At 43.3% G+C, this 17,177-nt stretch overlaps 1 protein-coding gene across 1 annotated transcript; it reads right to left on the bottom strand.

Moving 5' to 3' along the window:
- Positions 1–184: 184 nt before the first annotated feature.
- Positions 185–15,425, bottom strand: CRTAM (cytotoxic and regulatory T cell molecule). Its single transcript, XM_037409839.1, has 11 exons — positions 15,345–15,425; positions 11,901–12,047; positions 9,028–9,180; positions 8,683–8,814; positions 5,695–5,865; positions 5,080–5,151; positions 4,569–4,676; positions 3,123–3,227; positions 2,566–2,712; positions 2,099–2,182; positions 185–1,235 (listed from the first exon to the last, which is right to left on the bottom strand). The coding sequence occupies exons 1-11, from the start codon at positions 15,391–15,393 to the stop codon at positions 1,108–1,110; spliced, it is 1,296 nt and encodes a 431-aa protein (XP_037265736.1). The 5' UTR covers positions 15,394–15,425; the 3' UTR covers positions 185–1,107.
- Between the last annotated feature and the right edge of the window lie 1,752 nt (positions 15,426–17,177).

Genomic DNA, 17,177 nt, shown 5'->3' with positions numbered 1-17,177 from the left:
GCGCGCAGGCTGTGAGGCGAAGGCGCGTCCCCCTCCCCGGCGGTGATTCCTGGCGGGCACGTCCCGGGCCGGCTTTTAATTCGGTCCTCAGAACCAGTTTCCAGAATTTTCTTTACTTGTAGTGAGAAATCATAATCTCTAATGAGAAAAAAAAAGTAAAAGAAGCCAGCTTTCTGTGGTAATGTAAGTTTCCCTTATTTTAGGAATATAGTTTTATTTTTCTTCGACAGAAAAAGCTCCCGGCGATGGCAGCCCGGCCTTGGCGATACTCCTGGCTTGCCTGCTGGCAGGCGAAGGGCTTTGTCCCTGGCTTCGGGGAGTCCCGCTGTAACCTTGTGCACCCGCTGTGCCTTTGCCAGCCCCTCGCCTGGAGGCTGCCACGTTCCCGTAAGGCCCCAGGAAGCCCAGGCCGTGTGGGGGCTGAGCAGCTCCAGCACCCTGGAGTTTGGGTTTCACAGCCGTAAGGCCCCGGCCATGTGGGGAGCTGTGCAGCTCCAGCACCCTGGCATTTGGGTTTCATGGCCCCTTGCAACCCGGTGCCAATGGGGTCTTGCATGACAGAGAGCACCGTTATCATCGTACAGGTGAGAAACCCAGGCAGAAATCCTAGCAAGGAGGAGCAACTTTCTCTTTTTGGACACTTTGGACATCAGGATGCTTTCCTGCTTGCTTAAATATAGCTGGATGTCAGCTTTGGGGTCAGAATAAGATAATACAAGTCCCAGTGGGTTTGCAGCTCCTGAGGTTTCCATGCTCACAGCAGAGGTGGCCAAGGCATTGCATGAATATCTTCATCACCTGTGGTCCTCAGGGATAACTGCATGTTCTCTTGCCAGGACCTTAACTGGATAGGACCCGAGATGGGATCGACAAGCTCTATTTCTGGCAATGGTTAGTGAAATCCTCTGAGGAGTACAATGTTCATTGCTAATAGGTTTCCAAGAACACAGGTCCCATCTACCTGTCCCGCTGTTTAAGGAAAAGCAGTCCCAGTTGGCTTTTAGATTCAGGGTAGCTATTTGTACTTCTGTTCCCTGAAATCATATTGATATCTGAACACTTTCAGAAAACAGTGGTGTTTCTGCACACCATACAGATTTGCCATTGCTATATGTCTGTTTCCTTTCCACAACCAAACTGTTTCTCATGTATTGCAGTGTTGTCTTTTTGATTCTTCCACGTTGTTTCCACATATCCTTCTGTTACATATTGCGTGTTGGACTTCTGATTGACAACTGAAAGATAAACACACATTTATTACTGATTTTGTATGTGTGTACCTGCTTGAAATACATATTAATTAGAGTGTTACAGAACAATAAAAGATGACGTATTCCTAGAAGTTGTTAGGGCATCCATTGCAGCAAAGACTGAGATGCATGATGTGATCCAATGCAGGTTACACAATATTCAAGGCACTAGTTTGTATACAAGTAATTTAAATATTTTGTGTTTCAAAATATTTGAAAAAGAGAGAAAGTTTAAAAAATATTATGACAATAATTAGAATACTCTTTTAATACCATTTAGGTGCTGCAGTAAACTCATGCTGAAAGTTGTTCCCTCATTCTTGCGATCTGGGTTTATTCACCTGCTGAAAGCTGCCTTCGTTCAGACATAAGTCCAAGTGTGGAACAGAAATACCCCAGCTGAGGAGACTGAGAGACCTGCCTCTGTCTGCAGTTGCTGGCTGAGGACAGGATTGATGAAGCACTGGTGCTTTGTTAGTGGTGAAATCAGGTAAGAGCCATTCAGGACAGCTTAACAATAGTGGCATTCCTGGTACATACCACACATACTGGTTTTAATAGTGTTTCGGTAGATTATATTTAGAAATGAGATAAAGCTGTTGTGATTATCCAGTCTAACCTATCAAATAAAAAGAAATTATTTTCATTTTGTATGGTTCTGCATCACTTCTCCTGAAGCTGTATCTGTGGTGGACCTCCAGGTATGAGAGGTTCACGTTTAGAATATTTACAGTTAAAATGTGCAAATTGCAAGTGTCTGTATACTAAGATTGAATGCAACCTGCTCTGGCTGTGGTCAGTACCAATGCTCTAACAGGAGTTAGCTTATGTTGGTTAAAGCTTTTTACCTTGTCCGTTCTTCTCGTTGCCTGGACTGTCTTCATTAGATTTGGATTTATAACTCTCAAGCGTCTGCTCTGAAACATCATGTTCTGTGTGGAAAACAAAACCAAGTGTAATTAAGATGGTGAGATTTTTCCATGACTCTTCCACACTCTCTGCATTGAGCATAAAAATCCTGAGAGAATAGTTATAAAACAGGGGTTCAATCATCCTGATCATCTAAGAGAGATGCTTAAGACAACAAATTCGTTGGCTTTTGTGGCATCTCGGGTCAGTTGAAGTGTGGCCTGAGGCCATCAGTTACAAGGACTTTTCAACAGTTTGCAACAAGTCAGTCACTGTCAATGGGAGAAGGATATTTAATCGGTGGCTGGGGGAGCTGCGTCTTGTCTCTGCTTAACAGGCCCCTCAGCTCTCCTGCCCCTCTGAATAAAGCAGTGTCAGCAGTTGCTTGGACAGGGCCATCACCTACCTCTCTTCCACACTCCATGAGCTTTTTTCAGCTTCCTCATAAAAAGCAAGACAATGATAAGCAGCACAAAAATCAGAGCAGCGACCAAGATGGGCAGCAAGAGGTTATTCTCCTTCTTTTTGATGCCTTCAGATTTCAGGTCTTTCTCTGTAAAAGAGGCAGGTGCATGTTTGTGTTGTTAGATAGCTTCCTGTGAGTCTCTGGTAATTAAGACAAGAATGATATATCCAGGACCAGGCCAGATGAACATGGTGGGAGAGCAGAAGTCACCTTATTGGACTGTTTTAGGACATGAGGTCAAATTTTTTCTTCTTGTATGAAGAAGAAAAACTGATTGACATCAGTAGACTAGTGCTCTGGCACAACAAACAGTAAAATTTAGCTTTTTTCTAGATGATAAAATGGTTGTGTTTCTGTGGTCCCTCCCCAAGATTGCAAGCCAGCATTGCCCAAGTGTACTGACAAAAGGTTTGGAGGTGGACACGTGGTCAGAGAGAACCAGCTTGGTGTAAGAAGGCTTGTTGAATATTTGGAAGCTGTCATTGAAGAGTTCATACCGAAGGTGATGATGGAAATCACAGTTACATTTTCACTTGGTAGTGGGGCTTCTGTCCTGGAAAGTGCCTCTTCTGTGACATTGCCACTGAATGCTGTTTCGCTCCCTGGAGGAATGGAAAGGAGAACATTATTTCTTTGAAGGGCAAAGGGATGCTTAAGAAATGCATGTTTTCCTGGCAGCTTTGAAGTCCAGGCCACCTGGTACTGCAGCAGAAAGGGACTCCTGCAGCCCTTGACTTAAAGCTCTGTGCTCACTTTCTTAACACTTTATTTTGTTTTAATCTGAAGACCACCTAAGCTTTATGAACAGAAGATCCTTAGAGTCTCTTACACATTGTTGAACTCAGTGGTTCCCATTTACAGCCAAATTAAAACAAAGCTCAGCTTTGATTCTTTCGTCATTTCAGGGCTTTCTGTGTCCATCAGTTTGCTTCTCTTGCTTGCAAAACAAAGAATGAACACGTATCCTTTTCCTTAGAGCAATTTTTTTTTTTTTAAATTCATATCCCCGACTGCTCTTTTACTGTCTTCATAACTCACAGTGGTGCAGTTAAACAGTGTAAGAATCCCCATCCTTTGCCACTGCCACCCATCTGGTGATGTAAGGTCATACCCTTGGGGACACGATAACTTGACGAACCGGAAAATTCCTCCTTTTCTGCTGCAGCTGGTGTGACTTTGGACCCTGTGCAAAGAGCAGAGTGAGTTCTGACTTTCTTGCACACACAGACAATATATCCTTCTATAATTAACTTCAATTTGGAAAACTAAAATGCTAAGACGTGCTGTGTCTACCGATACATTCATAAGAGAATCTCTTCCTTATCAGGTATGTAAGCACAGCCAGTGAAAGTCCTGTTAAAGGATTCAGGTTCCCTTTTCCATGGATATTTATCAACGTATGTATGATTTGTTTATTGGGATGTAGCCATTCTGTGACGTTCGTAATTACTGCTGTAGCACTTTTAAACAAATATAAACAAAGCATTCCTGTATTTCTGAAACAGCCAACTGATTTTTCACTGTAGGTCCTGCTACACTAAGCAGGCGCGTGTGCCCACCTTAGATTTTGGCCAACCGATTTGGGCAGTGGGGCTCTTAATTCTGCTGGAAATAAGTCCTCGGTTCAGTAACTGCAGCTGCTCTGTGCAGAGGTAACCGCTGTTGCACAGTGCCACCTAGTGCAACAGTCCAGAGAAATCCCAGCCTGGGCTCACAGCGTGCTGTAGAGTGGCTGCTCTAGCTGCTGCTGCTGCTAATGCCGATATTCTGCATCTAATGAGAGAGGCTTTGCTTTCATGGCTGTAAAACTGAGGGCTCCCTGCACAAGCAAGAAATGCTGTGTTTTAGGTTACATGCTTGTTTGTAACGTAGGGATGTAACGCTGTTCTTGGTAGCATTTCTGTCCTGGTTTGGTAAATATATGTAACTAAGACTAAACTTACAAGTAGATGTGACATCTGGCTGGAGGTTTTGCTGGGTTGGTGTTGGAGCTGAGCTGGTAACTACTGGATCCTCTGGTAAATCAGAAGGGACAGCTGGTTGTTCGAATCCTAAAGGAACCCCCCCCAAACATAAGACAAAAATCAGAAGACACTCTCTGCCATTGAACTGATTCTTGAAAAACAAAACCTGCCCTGTATGCTCCATGCCCTGGGCTGTTTGGGTGCTCTACCTAGTCAGTGGTTAGACTCACAGTCCTACCCTCCCACCTTCAACTTTGCTATCCTCCAAATATATTTAGAAAATGAAAGAGTATGCTGTGCTGTGGGTAGCTTGGAGTGGAGGCCATGCTGCTCTTCAGATCTGACACGTTGCCATCACTGGGGGAAAAAAACCAAACCAGTTCTGAAATCTGTGCAAAACGTCCCTCGGTGCTGATGGGAACTAGCGGTAGATGCTGCATTTATCTGACCTGTGTGTTAAGTAAAATGAGGCCAAGCAGTTAATGCCTACCTGTAGGTTGCTCGTTCTCAGAGACACGTGTATCCACCTCTAGCACAGCTGGTGCAGGATTTGTTTTTGTCACTGAAAAAACCCAACAACAGTACAACTTTCAGAGCACTTTATAAGCATTTGTTGAATCACGCAGTCTGAGGAAGAATGAAGCAGGAATAATTAGATCCTTCCTAAAGATGAGTGAATAGGCACAAGGCAAACTCTGCTCTGAGAATTATTAGGCAAGCAGTTTCAGTGTTAATTTACAATGTTTACACCCCATTGGCTTTCCAGGTGGGTGTAGGAAGCTCACAGCTTTTCGAGAACGTAAACTTTGAATTATCTTTAAAGCTTTAGGATAAACATCACCTAAATTCTAGCATTGGGGAACATACCTGCCTGGGCTGCTATGGCTTAATGTTTAATAAATCTTAAGGTAGTAAAGACGCAGAAAAAAGCCCCCAAACTTAGTTTGGATGACTTCTTTTGCCCCAGGTAACCCTCTCATTTGAAAATAGATTCCACACATGGGACAGTAGACTATGGGCTTCAGCTTTGTATGTGCATCTGCCTAACTTTCACCGCTTCAGAGCAGTAAAATGGGATAGCCACTGCTGAAGGAGTCTGCAGTACCTGTCTTGGGGATGTCCTCAAACTGGAAAGATGCCATCAGCCTCTCTTCTGTCAGTGCTTTGTGTCGAACGATGCAGCTGGCTGTTGAATTGGGCCCATAGGCAAGGACTGTCAGGGTGCTGGTTGTGGTCCATTTCTTCCCATCAGCTTCTAACTTGTGTTTAGAGTCACCTATACACCCATTGGAAGCAAACATTTAAGTGCTTTCTAGTCAAGAGCAGTGTAATGAAAAACCTTCCAGGCACAATCTGCATTACTTTGCTGTGCTAAAGCAGCACCTGATTACTGTGCACAAGTGGTTCATTGCATAAATGGATTACATGGGAGCCCAAAGGCAGCAAGGTTGTATTTTTTTCCCCAGCAGCGGTTTAAGTGCAGACCTTGCTGCACCTCCTGTGCTCAACCCCAAGCCTCTGCTTGGTTTCATGACTCACGTGGGGAAATTCCCCTGCACTGCTCTGCAGGGCAACGGTGAAATGTCCACCCACCTGCCAGCACTTTTTGGTCTTTCCTGAATGGAATAAATTGCTTTGCTGTGTGCCACAGCCACAGAGGGCCTGCAGCAGGGAGCCTCAGAGCAAGGACCTGCTGTTTTGCAGCATGACTGAGATCTAGAAAAGTTCTGGTTCTGCTATGTGATATCCAAGGGTGTTAAATTTGTGTCTTAATAGCTGTGGATTTGTTACCCCAAACATAAAAAGAAGTTGTGCAATATTTTTGCATTTTGATAAGCATGCACATTAAATATTGATGTGTAATATTTACATTTGTAGTAAATAAACATTTATATAACTCTATGAAATCCTGTGCAAGTCTTCCATCATCCCTACAGTGCAGGTTTGACTCTTCCCCTTTTGCAGGTGGTAGAAGTTAAACACAAAGATTAATTGCCTTGCCATAATGAATTAGAGAAGTGCCATGTAACTTGCCTGATATAGTTCCTAGCCTTCTAGGCAATACTGACTTCTACTCATTTATACGATACAGAAAAATAAAAATATATTTCATGTGGCACAAAGAGATATTTGAATAGCTCTGGTGGAGAGGGAGTATTTTTCAGATGTTTACCTTAAATGCCTACAGTGGCACAATAATTTCTACTGTTTGTTGATAATATAGACATTCTCTTGAAACAAACCGATGCTTTCTTTTGATCTATTACCCTTGGTAACACCCTTACTTCTTAAATGAAAGAAATTCCATGTTTCCAAATTAACCTTTACAGATCACTTGCTGTATCACGTAGACCAGTATTTCTCAACCCTGTTTTCCATCCCCAGCAGGGTCACATAAGAGCTCAAAAGGATTTAAAAGTGTTTTTTGCTGGGAAGGAGATAATCTTTGTTAGCAAGAGCTCAGTAATTACAGCTGGTTTGCACCTGCTGAGCCCTGGTAGAACTACCTCAGTTGCCAGTAATTAAGATGTATTAGCTGTTTTCTGATTAGTGTAAATATTTGCAGTAAGTGATTAAAGCTGAGAATGGAAAGGGAAGAAAAGACTGTTACCCAAAGACAGTCACCTTCAAAAGAGGAAAGGCATGTGCAGAAAGGACTGCTTGCTCTAATGGCTGACTGGGTTAGTGCCACAAACGCAAGGAGATCATAAAGGTAAGTACTGTTTTTTGTTAAAGTAAGTGAAGAAAGACATGGTTGGCTTTATGTGTTGTGGGAGATGTTTAGCATCTGAGTTGTGCGTGGTGATGTTACTTTATCAGGCCAGAACTGAGGTTGTTTGCAGTTTAAGGAAACCATTGCTTTTTAGAGGACAACTGGGAAAAATTTATATAAAAGCTTAGAGATGATCTACTACTTCTCTGAGCTCTTGATAACTTCACAGCTGATGCTCCCTCAAGCCCTTACACTCACACACAGCCCAGCTCTTCTCAAATGCACACACAATTTTAGAACCTGCTTTTCCAAGCCCCATGTGCTGCTCCAGAGTGCCTTTCTCCCTGCCTTACAGATAGCTTTTTGCCCTGGCTTTCACGTGGCTCGCTCACCAGCTATGCTGCTTTCCCTGGGTGCAACTCCTTTAAGCACAGGGCTTTATGCAGTTGCGTTAATGCCTGTGTATCTGGCAGCCTGGATGGTTTTTTTTCTTTGGTCTTGATTTCTAGCTCTATGCAGGCCAGCATTTTTTTTTTCTAGAGCTCTTAGTTAAAAAAGCCATCTTGGTAGGGTGGAAGTTTGCAGGCTAAGGAAGTTTGCAGGCTAAGCTTTGAATACTTTGCTTGGTGATACAAAATACAAATAAGAGCTTGTTAACATACGAACAAAAATACGTTTGCATTTATGGGTATCTTCCTCTGGCTTTGATACAGATGTGCATTTCCTGTTCCCTGTGCTACAGTTACAGCTAACAAGGTAGCTATTATTAGAACATAGCCTTCAAAGTAGCTATTTACATAGTACACAAGTTAAATTGAGCGATGTGGTGGCTCTGTTCCTCCTCCAGCGTGCCCACCCAGACACCTGCAGACATCTTACTGCAGGAGCATCGCAGGGTCATGTGGGCTGTGTTTCCCAAGCTTTCTTCTTTCTTCTGCTAGTGAGCTGCTTGGCTCTGGACAGATAAATGAGAGAAAAAGGCTGCTGGTGTGCATGTGTGAGCTGCTTAGCAAAGCTGAGGAAAATCTGTCTACTGGTTACAACGTGGAAATAGAATGGATTTGTTAACTGACTTTATGCTGGAGGCTTTGAAAGTTCTGCCTCTAGAGTTTTGGTTTTATTTTATTTCAGTGGAATTTCACTCCAGACTCTCAGGGGATTTTGGTGGTTCTGCAATGAATGTGAGCAAAGCAGAGGAGCCCGCTCCCCTGCACAAACACTGGCATTTAGTACTGACTTTTCCCCAAACCTGCACTAGGTTGTACTAAATGAGTTGTAATCCCAGCTGAAGTGTTGCAGAAGGTGTTTCACCCTCTGGTATTTTTAAAAGGCTGATAAGGAGAAATTGTTAGAATCAATCCCTGGTCCTTTAACACTTACCAGGGAGCTCTATCCCGTTGTCCAGCAGCCAGGTAATCTGGGGCTGTGGCTTACATCCATGGGTATAGCAAGACAGTGTAATGTTTCTCTCTGTGTCTCTGGATACGTCCAGTACTGGATTAGAAGGAGCAGCTGCAGCAATAAGATTTAGAAACAGTTATAATACATCTTTCTGCTTGGTTTTATGAATGGTCACACATATAACGTTATCGGGGGGGACTGAGCTAAGACCAGGATTATGTTGCGCTAAGCACCATACAACTGCATGTAAAAATGCAGGTGTGGAGTTGAGGAGCTGGCTCTGTTGTTCTGCTCCTCTGCAACAAAGCAGGTGAAGGAACTTACCTAATACCTCAACAGTCTTGTTCTTGCTTTTGAACGGGATGCCGTAGTAGAAGCATTTATATACGCCTTCATCATGCACTGTTACGTTAGACAGTTGGATGGATAATTCATCCTTTGAAAAATGGATAAGTTTGTACCTCTGATCTCTTAATGCTGTAAGAAAAATAAACCCCAGCATTCTATGTGTGTTGATGCATAAAAGGAAGACAGATAACCAAAGCAGTAATAAAGGAAACTATCCTCACTTATTACGTTTTTTTAATTCATCAGCACTTGACGTGAAGGAGCAGTTCTAGCACCAAGTGTTCCTAACTGGTGCTGCACTAGTACAGAGACAGCAGTAAACTGAAGAAGGGTGTGCCTGTGCTGCCCGTGGGAAAAATGACGTGATCTTACTTTTATTTTCAGGGGGTCTTGTTCTTGTGTTCCCAGGAATTACAGCAATTTGGGTTCATTAAGCATCTGGATAGATGAATATAAGAAAACATTGGGATATGTGGACATGATACATGGTCAAAAAAGTACTATGACCTTTGAATATAGAGCATAGATGCATGAACTGAGGACCTTCCCCATTCCCCAAGCCTTTATTTGTCCTTGAAAAAAGTCACTTCTCTTCGGGTGTATTTTGTGATATGTAAGTGAATACTATGGTAAGCACCTACCTCTTTATTAACTGCTTATTAACTGGCTGTTTTGTTTCTCCTGTCCTTGCCCAATTACCTTGATTTTAATGAGACTGTCTCCTAGGATATTTGTTTTCTGCTGTACAGTCCCCTTTGTCTCTTTCTTGATTTCCTAGTCTTTGCTTTGCTTGTCCTGCTGGACGACCCATGGGAGTCCTCGGGGTCAGGCCAGCAGCTCACATGGGCTTTTCCCACAATCGCAGCACAGGAAGTGTCACTTTCTGCCCTTAAATTGAACTGAAACTGGGGATGTGTAGCAGTTATTAGGGAGAAAGACCTAAAAAACTATCTTTTTCTTTTTAACATTTTTTTTAGCAGAGGTCTTGTAAATATTCAGAGTTGGGAGAAAAATCACAGCAGTACTATAATTTATGGAAGTGATTAAATATTAAAGGATTCTTGAAATCACCATGATGTAAGTCTTGTAGCTAGCTTGTCATATTTTTAGTTACAGTAAGACTGGAGGGAACTGATTCACGAAGTGGTTTATTGGAGAAGCAACGTGACAGAGATTCACAGCGATGATTCAAAATAAAAAATTAAATGTCTGTGTGCGATGTAAAGTTTGGTTTCCCTCTAAACGAAGACTGTTTCCTTTTGTATTGCAAAAGGAAAATATGCAGCATGTCTGCCTTATCAAGGATCCAAATGCTTTGCAAACACTAGTCCTTGCATGCATCTTGCTGAAGGATAATTGTGTGGTGTTGAAACTATGGGTTGAATCCTCAGGCGATTTAAGATCGATACTGTGTTTTTTCACTCAGGTTAGAGTCTGCTTCTATAGATACCAGTGGGTATGTTCTTTCTCTAACCTTCTTAAATTGCTGTGTCAACTCTGCGAAACTTCAAGCATCAAAAGGGCTAGAGCCATTAAAAGATGGAGATGTTTAAAACTGGATGTGGGCAGAGTAAAGTGCAAAGAATTTTGAACTGAGGCATAGAAAGAGTGTTTGTGGCTGTAGCTAGGGCTGTAGAGAACTCACATAAATGAAGGAATTCTTGCTACCCTTGCCTAACTCTGTAGTTTAAAATGCTGAGAATATACATATATGTCAAAACCAGAGATAACTGATGGAGAGGATTTCCTCCTAGGTCTTGCAGTTCTTCGGTGCGTGATCAGAACAATAGACTGAAAGAGGGGAGTGGAACCCCTGCCGTAGCCTGCTGTGCTTTTTGGAAGCCTGGGTGTTCAAGCAGCACAGGGAGGGTTGCAATAGTCCTGTTTCCCATATTGATAAGCACATATTAGTGGCTCAGCACTGTGGTTTTTTGGATCCCTTCTGAATCTAATGGCTCATACATTATACTGAGAGTACTGTACTTGGAATCCTGGATTTCACAGGAAATGGTTCCTAATACATACATGCATAAGTCATTTGAAATTGTTAATGAACACTCATCTCATTTGCTCTTGTAACTGACTAAATAGGAGCAACAGTTACTCATGACATTTTCAATTTACAAATATTGGCAACAGTTGTGGGAAATACTAGTAGGCTGGTTGATGCAGGTGGCAAGACTTGGTAGCTGGGATTCCCAGAGCAACCAAAGATGATCCTCGGTTTCTGGGCAGTTTCGGTGGGTGTTGGGTACTCAATGTCACTTGGATAAATCCTGGTCATTATTATCATTAAAACCCAAAGGCTTTAACAAGCAGGGGTGCTGACTAGGTACTGTACAAAGGGGGAGGATCAAGGCAGTCTTCCTCTTGCAGAGCTGTCTAATTTAGACCAACAGGAGGAGAGATAAGGGTGGAGAGACATGAGGTGTAGGGAGTGAAGGTAACACAGTAACTCTAACTTTGGCTTTGTCAGCACAAACTAGAAATCACTGCTTGTTTCATAAAAATTACCTCTTGATGCACTAGATTGAATTCCCCAATGGGCAGAAGAGGGCTTTCAGGCACATCTGCTCTTGTGTCTCTTGTAAGGCAGGAATGGGGTTTTGTGCTAGTCTCTTGGTGCAGGTAGTAACTATAGTTCATTACTAAAAGCTGTAGTGCCAGACCACTCTTGTGGGGGTTTCCATTTCATCAGCTTCCTGCCAGAAAGGGGCCGAATGTAAAACCATCTCGAGTGGTTGGGTAGCAGGTGAGTCAGACTGGCCATGGTGGGAGCCAGGAAAGCCCACTTCTGAGCGGCCCTCCAGCCCCACGTGGGAAGTGCTGCATTCAGTTTTCACACTTACCTTGTTGGGTGTTTAGAAAAATGGCAAACCCATGAGGGTTTAACCACTGCCGGGCAGAACTGTCGTCACCGTTGAGGGTACAGCGGAGATTTAGGTCTTCTCCTTCCTTTAGAGTTATGGTTTCACTGCCAGCTCCTGGAAACCCCCCTGCCAGAGATGGGGGGGAGAAAACAAGTATTAAAATGTGACATGAAGTAAAGCAACGATGTTTCAAAGCAGAATATGTCAACTTTCCTTTTTTTTTTTTAGGGTGTAAACGTTTTCCTATGCTAGTAAACTTGCCAATATGATTGTATTGGTATAAATACATCAGTTGTTAGATAGGCCATCACAGTCACTGGGTAGGCCAAAGAAAGGCTTGTGATCTTCACCAGATTTAGTTATTAAACGTTATTCTACATGAGTCAATGAAGAATTGATAGCATGTTCTCCCTGTATGTTAACACATACGTTAATTTTCATTAGTCTGCGTTCCATTTTGGAGCTGTTGAACCTGATTTGAAAGTGTGTGTGACTGCACAGTGAATGATCAGCATCTCTGAAAAATGAGGCTTTTTCATTCAGAAATTGTAATGCTGCAGCTGCTTTGAACCAGTTTTGAAATTTCTTTGGAAGATGGCATCTACAAACCTGTCCTGGCACAGGTTACTAAAATGAAATTTCATTCTCTCTCCTCCCAGTTAATTTTACAGACTGGTAGTAAAGTGTGTTTTTCTCTCCAGACATTCTAAGATGTATAATACACTTTGTGAAAATATTTGATGACCTGGAATGAATTGCCTTCTCAAGAAAAAAGCATGCCCCAGAGAAATTACTAAGAGCAGTGCCTGGGTCAGAGGTAAGTAAATAGGCAGTAAGAGGGTTTTATTTTTCATTCCTGTTTTGTCTGTTTTGATTTTATTTTCCAGGTAGCTGTCTGCTGCAAGTTCCTACTGCATATGTGAGCACTGCAGTTTGGGGAAATGAGTCTTTCTGGGCTTCAGGAAAGCTTTTCATTTTCTAGAAAACATTTTAAAATATACCACAAATGAAGCTATCATGGAGTATTCTTGCTGGACCTGATCTTTTACTACTAGAATCAGAGGAAGGACTTGTCTCCCTGTAAGACAGTAGTTTCCCATGGGAATATTTTCTGCATAGTTTGTGTTTGGTAGGGGTTTTTTTCATAGTTTCTCTGTTGCTAATGCCTCGCCCTTGAGTTGGGCACGCCTGACATTTCCTGAGCCAGAGGTGGCCCGGAAAAATAGACAGTGGTACAGCTTGGGACTTGGCAAACAGCAAATATGCCATAGACCTTTTCTCCTTCTTCACAATCTAATCTTTTTAGTCTATAGGCTTGTAGAAGAGATCTCCTTGTAATAGCTCATTTTTACTTCTGAATTTGTATGATGTATGCTGCTTTGGTTAAGGAGAAACTGTGTAACATAGATCTGCTGTCTATCTGTACTGCACAGTGCGAAGACATACCACAGGCCAGGCTTGACTGAATTGCTGTATGCCAGTGAAGTCCTGTTGAGTGCCCTGAAGTGGCCGTAACTGCTCTACCATCACACATGGCACATCAGTGCCTTTGGCTTATATTTTTTTCTTGATTCCACCTCTGTTTCCTAGGATTAGTGTCTTGACTGGTTTCTCAGGGCTTGTGCCACGTGGGGGTCACTTGCAGAGGAGTGATAGAAAAGAAAAACCTCCTTGTGTGTGTTCCACTTATGAAGAACTGGCAGGAGGTGCATGTTGTTAAGGTAGCAGAGAAGGACTTGCCTGTGGCTTTCTACAGGACCCTTTTGCATTTTTTCATAGTGATGGTTTCCTGTCACTAACAGCATTGTGGGGTCTTTCAAGTCACACCTCTTGAGGTGAGAGCAGCAAGACTGTGGGAGAGAAGGTGGGGGTGTTGCTTGCTTTTCTGAAACAGAGAAAGCAGCCCCCAGAACAGAGCATATATGTAATTTCCATGAGTAACCATGGCTTCATTCAGATCATGGCTCGCAGGTCAAATTTCCTTCCTTGTATAGGGGGGGCAGTTTGACGTGGCTGTGGTCTTCCAGCCACTGTAGCCCACCACAGTACAGTCACTGGAGCATGGGAGATGCTCCTTGCTAGCTCCAGAGGACAGCGCTTCACATACTGTATGGATATTGAGTACCACAGCTACCTGGAAAAATTAGTTTTCCATCAAGTACGGTGATATATGCACCTTCTTGGCAAGAAAGGGCAACAATTTCTTGCTAGAAACTGCAGGATGCAGTTGAGCAGAATGGTTCATGCCTCTGGTTGCTGTTATTTTAGCCATGAGAAAGTGCACAGAGAACTTGTTGCAGTGATAGGCGCTCAATGTGTTATTTCAGAGTTATCTTAAACAGGATGCCTCTGTAGGCTACAGTTTTAAATAAGTTATTTTTGATCTGCGGCTGCTGACCTGCAAGTGGGAGCCTGAATTAATTCTGATGGCTGAGAGCAGCTAGTGGCTGTCAGCAGGTGCGAGTTCATCGTGCAGCAGTGCTGGGGAAGAGGGGTTGTACACTAGAGTGGAAACTGCTGATTTGGAGCAAGTCTAAAGGGCACTGCAAGTGCTAGTTCAGCTCCAATATAACTGACAGCTCCTTATGGCCTGTGAAACATCATCAATGGTAATAAAATATCTGAAGCATACGGTGTTACAGAATGCTTTGTCGATGTGTAGACACAGATTTGATGGGGCCTTTGTTAATGATACCTTTGCGTGAGAGTATTAGCAAAGCACCAGCAATAGGACTGCTATGGTTTCTGCTTCAGCATTTATGAAGGGAGAGGGGATATTGCTTTGACCAGCACTAGGCTCATTCATGCATTCCTTTTGACAAGGTCAGGAGTGAAGCATGTGAGAATCCCGAGCTGTAGAAAGCTGTCTTGCTGCTTTCCTTGCTGAAATCTTTCCCTATTTAACATGGTCAAATATGAACTTCTTGCACTCTCCTGCATATGAAAGACAGGAGATTAGCAAGGTAGGCATAAGCTACATCCTCTAGTAAGGAGATTGAGTATTCAAAGTGCTTTTCATTTTCAAAGTACTTTGCAAGTGCTTTTTAAATTACTCTGACTTCTTATATTAGCCTCTTTTTACACAATACATAAACAAAAGCATACACAGATATCCAAGCTATGGAAAGTAAGCAGTGATCTGCTGTCCAAATTTAAGGGAGAATCTTCCAATTTCCTAACACTTTGCCATCTCAAGTGTGCTGCCAGCTGCTAGGAGGTGAATTGGTCTCATTGATACTGGCTTTAGGAGTCAGTTGGAATTCGGCACCGCTGTGCTTTGGAAATTGGGTGACAATATGGCATTGTCAACAAGAAAACAACAGCTTTGCCTTGCACGTGGTGTGCTAAAACTCTGGAAACTGAGTTCTCCAAGCTGGACTGCTTGCAAAGGGGAGATCGCGTAAAACAATGTGTATCGCTTACCTTGCATCAGGAACAGAGCTGCGACGTGTAGCACCCTGGTGAAAGTCATGTTGTGGTGTTGGTGCAGGTGGCCTGCGCTGACTTCCTCTCTCTGCTGGGGCTGCCGTGTAGCAGGTTCCTTTTCAGCACAGAGGGAGCAGATTTACCATGACTTCATCACTGCCAGGGTCTCTGCCTCCTTTCCTTTTCTCTGCTGTTCCACTCTCTACTCCCCCATCTCATGTTTCCTACGTTTTGATGACTGCTGAGAAATTGGTGACCTCACAGGTCCCTAAAATGAAACTGGTGGGTGACAGGACTGGGGGCACTTCACCTTGTACCCCCTCCAGCTCTGTCTTGCTCAGTGTCTGTGCGGTGGAGTGGGGGAGAGAAGTATGTGGAAGGAAGTAGGTAAAGGTTAAGAGACACATGGGCCTGGGGTAACCCCACCAGGGACCCCTGCTGCAGTGATCCCACTGTGTGCAGGATTTAATTCCCCAGGTTGGGGAGGCACCCAGGAAGGCAGAGCTTATTTGGTGGACATCGCTGTAGTGCAGTAATTGGCAAGGTTGCTTGAAAACCCGGCCGTGTGGCTTAAACCCCTTGAAAATAGTTTTGTGTCACTCTGGATCTGGTACTTCCGTGTGCACAGGAGGTTTACTTTGCTCTGCTTGCAGGGATTCTGGCAAAACAGATGATGAGAGAAAAGTAGTTTTCTGTGTGTGGTTTGTGGCTCTCTGGGGAAAGAAGAGTATTGGTGAGGTGGTTGTGAAAGGTTCACTGAGCACTGAACCATGGGGCAGAGGGGTGACTGCATCAAGGAGGTCCCAGAGGACTGGTGGCAGAGTCTGGGTTTCCTGTGTCCCCTAGCAGGTCTGATGATTTCAGGAACAATCTAATCCTGGGCGTAGCAAACCTGTTGTGTCTCCTGGGTGTGCGATGGCCAGTAACATCACAAAATTTATCCAAGCCTGTTGTAGGCAGAGCCTCGTTTCACAATATAGCCACATGTGCTGATTTCCAAAAAGGATTTGGCAGATCCTCTTCGGGCACTTCTCTGCAACTGCGCAACATTTAGTGCAAATAACTAATCCTGTCAAAAGGAGCTGACCTCAAGATAAGAAATATGATTTGAAAACTGTGTGCATTTGCAGGACATGGGTTTGAGTAAAGAGGACAAAATGATTAATTATAAATACATTATGCATTTTGGTTCTAATTTATTTGAACCTGTTTCCATTAAATTTTCAGGTGTGTGGAATTGTGTCATTCTGTTAGTGTATATTTGACTGACAAAAGCTATGGCTTTTACATTAATTATAATAGAATCAATTTTACTGGAAAACAGCTGTAGGTCCTGAAGTTTAATGTAGATAGTTGGTTTGAAAGGAAGGAGTCTTACTGGCTGATAAAACTACTGCTGGATGTAAAAAATCCAGATCAAGAAAGTAGATGTGTTGTAAAAATAAGCATTGGTTTAAAAGCTGTGCTTACAGTTCATATTTAAAACTTGTCAGTGAAATAACTCTGGGTGAAAAAAGCCATCGAGCAGTAGAGACACTTGAAGCCAACTGCCTCCAACCCAGAGCGAAAACTCCGTCCCTGTGCAGTACATGGAAAACCAGACTTGAGATGGTTTTGTGCCATCTGCTGTCAAATAAATGAACTTCATCTCCAGCGGAGCAAAGAAAAATGTAGCTCAGACTCCGGTTTCTCCTTGGTGCTTCTGAGGCCTACACCTCATCCGGGTGAGCATCCCGGAATGGGATGTGGTGTGGGCAGCACTGCCTGGCTCCCTTGTTGTTTCAAGGTCCCAACACAGCTCTTCTCTAGGCATACACCCAGCACAGGCGT

Source organism: Falco rusticolus, chromosome 16 (assembly GCF_015220075.1).
Source record: "Falco rusticolus isolate bFalRus1 chromosome 16, bFalRus1.pri, whole genome shotgun sequence".
Taxonomy (NCBI): Eukaryota; Metazoa; Chordata; class Aves; order Falconiformes; family Falconidae; genus Falco; species Falco rusticolus.
The sequence above is the reverse complement of the archived record's forward strand: the minus strand, read 5'-3'. Positions and strand labels throughout refer to the sequence as shown.

What these genes read in the sequence shown, in the direction of transcription:
- CRTAM (XM_037409839.1), bottom strand. Translation starts at nt 15,393, where the DNA reads ATGACTTTCACCAGGGTGCTACACGTCGCAGCTCTGTTCCTGATGCAA. An exon ending in TTTTCTAAACACCCAACAAG is followed by an intron (nt 9,181 to 11,900) that starts GTAAGTGTGAAA and finishes TTTTTCTTACAG; the next exon opens with CATTAAGAGATCAGAGGTAC. An exon ending in TCATGGAGTGTGGAAGAGAG is followed by an intron (nt 2,183 to 2,565) that starts GTAGGTGATGGC and finishes TTTTCCACACAG; the next exon opens with AACATGATGTTTCAGAGCAG.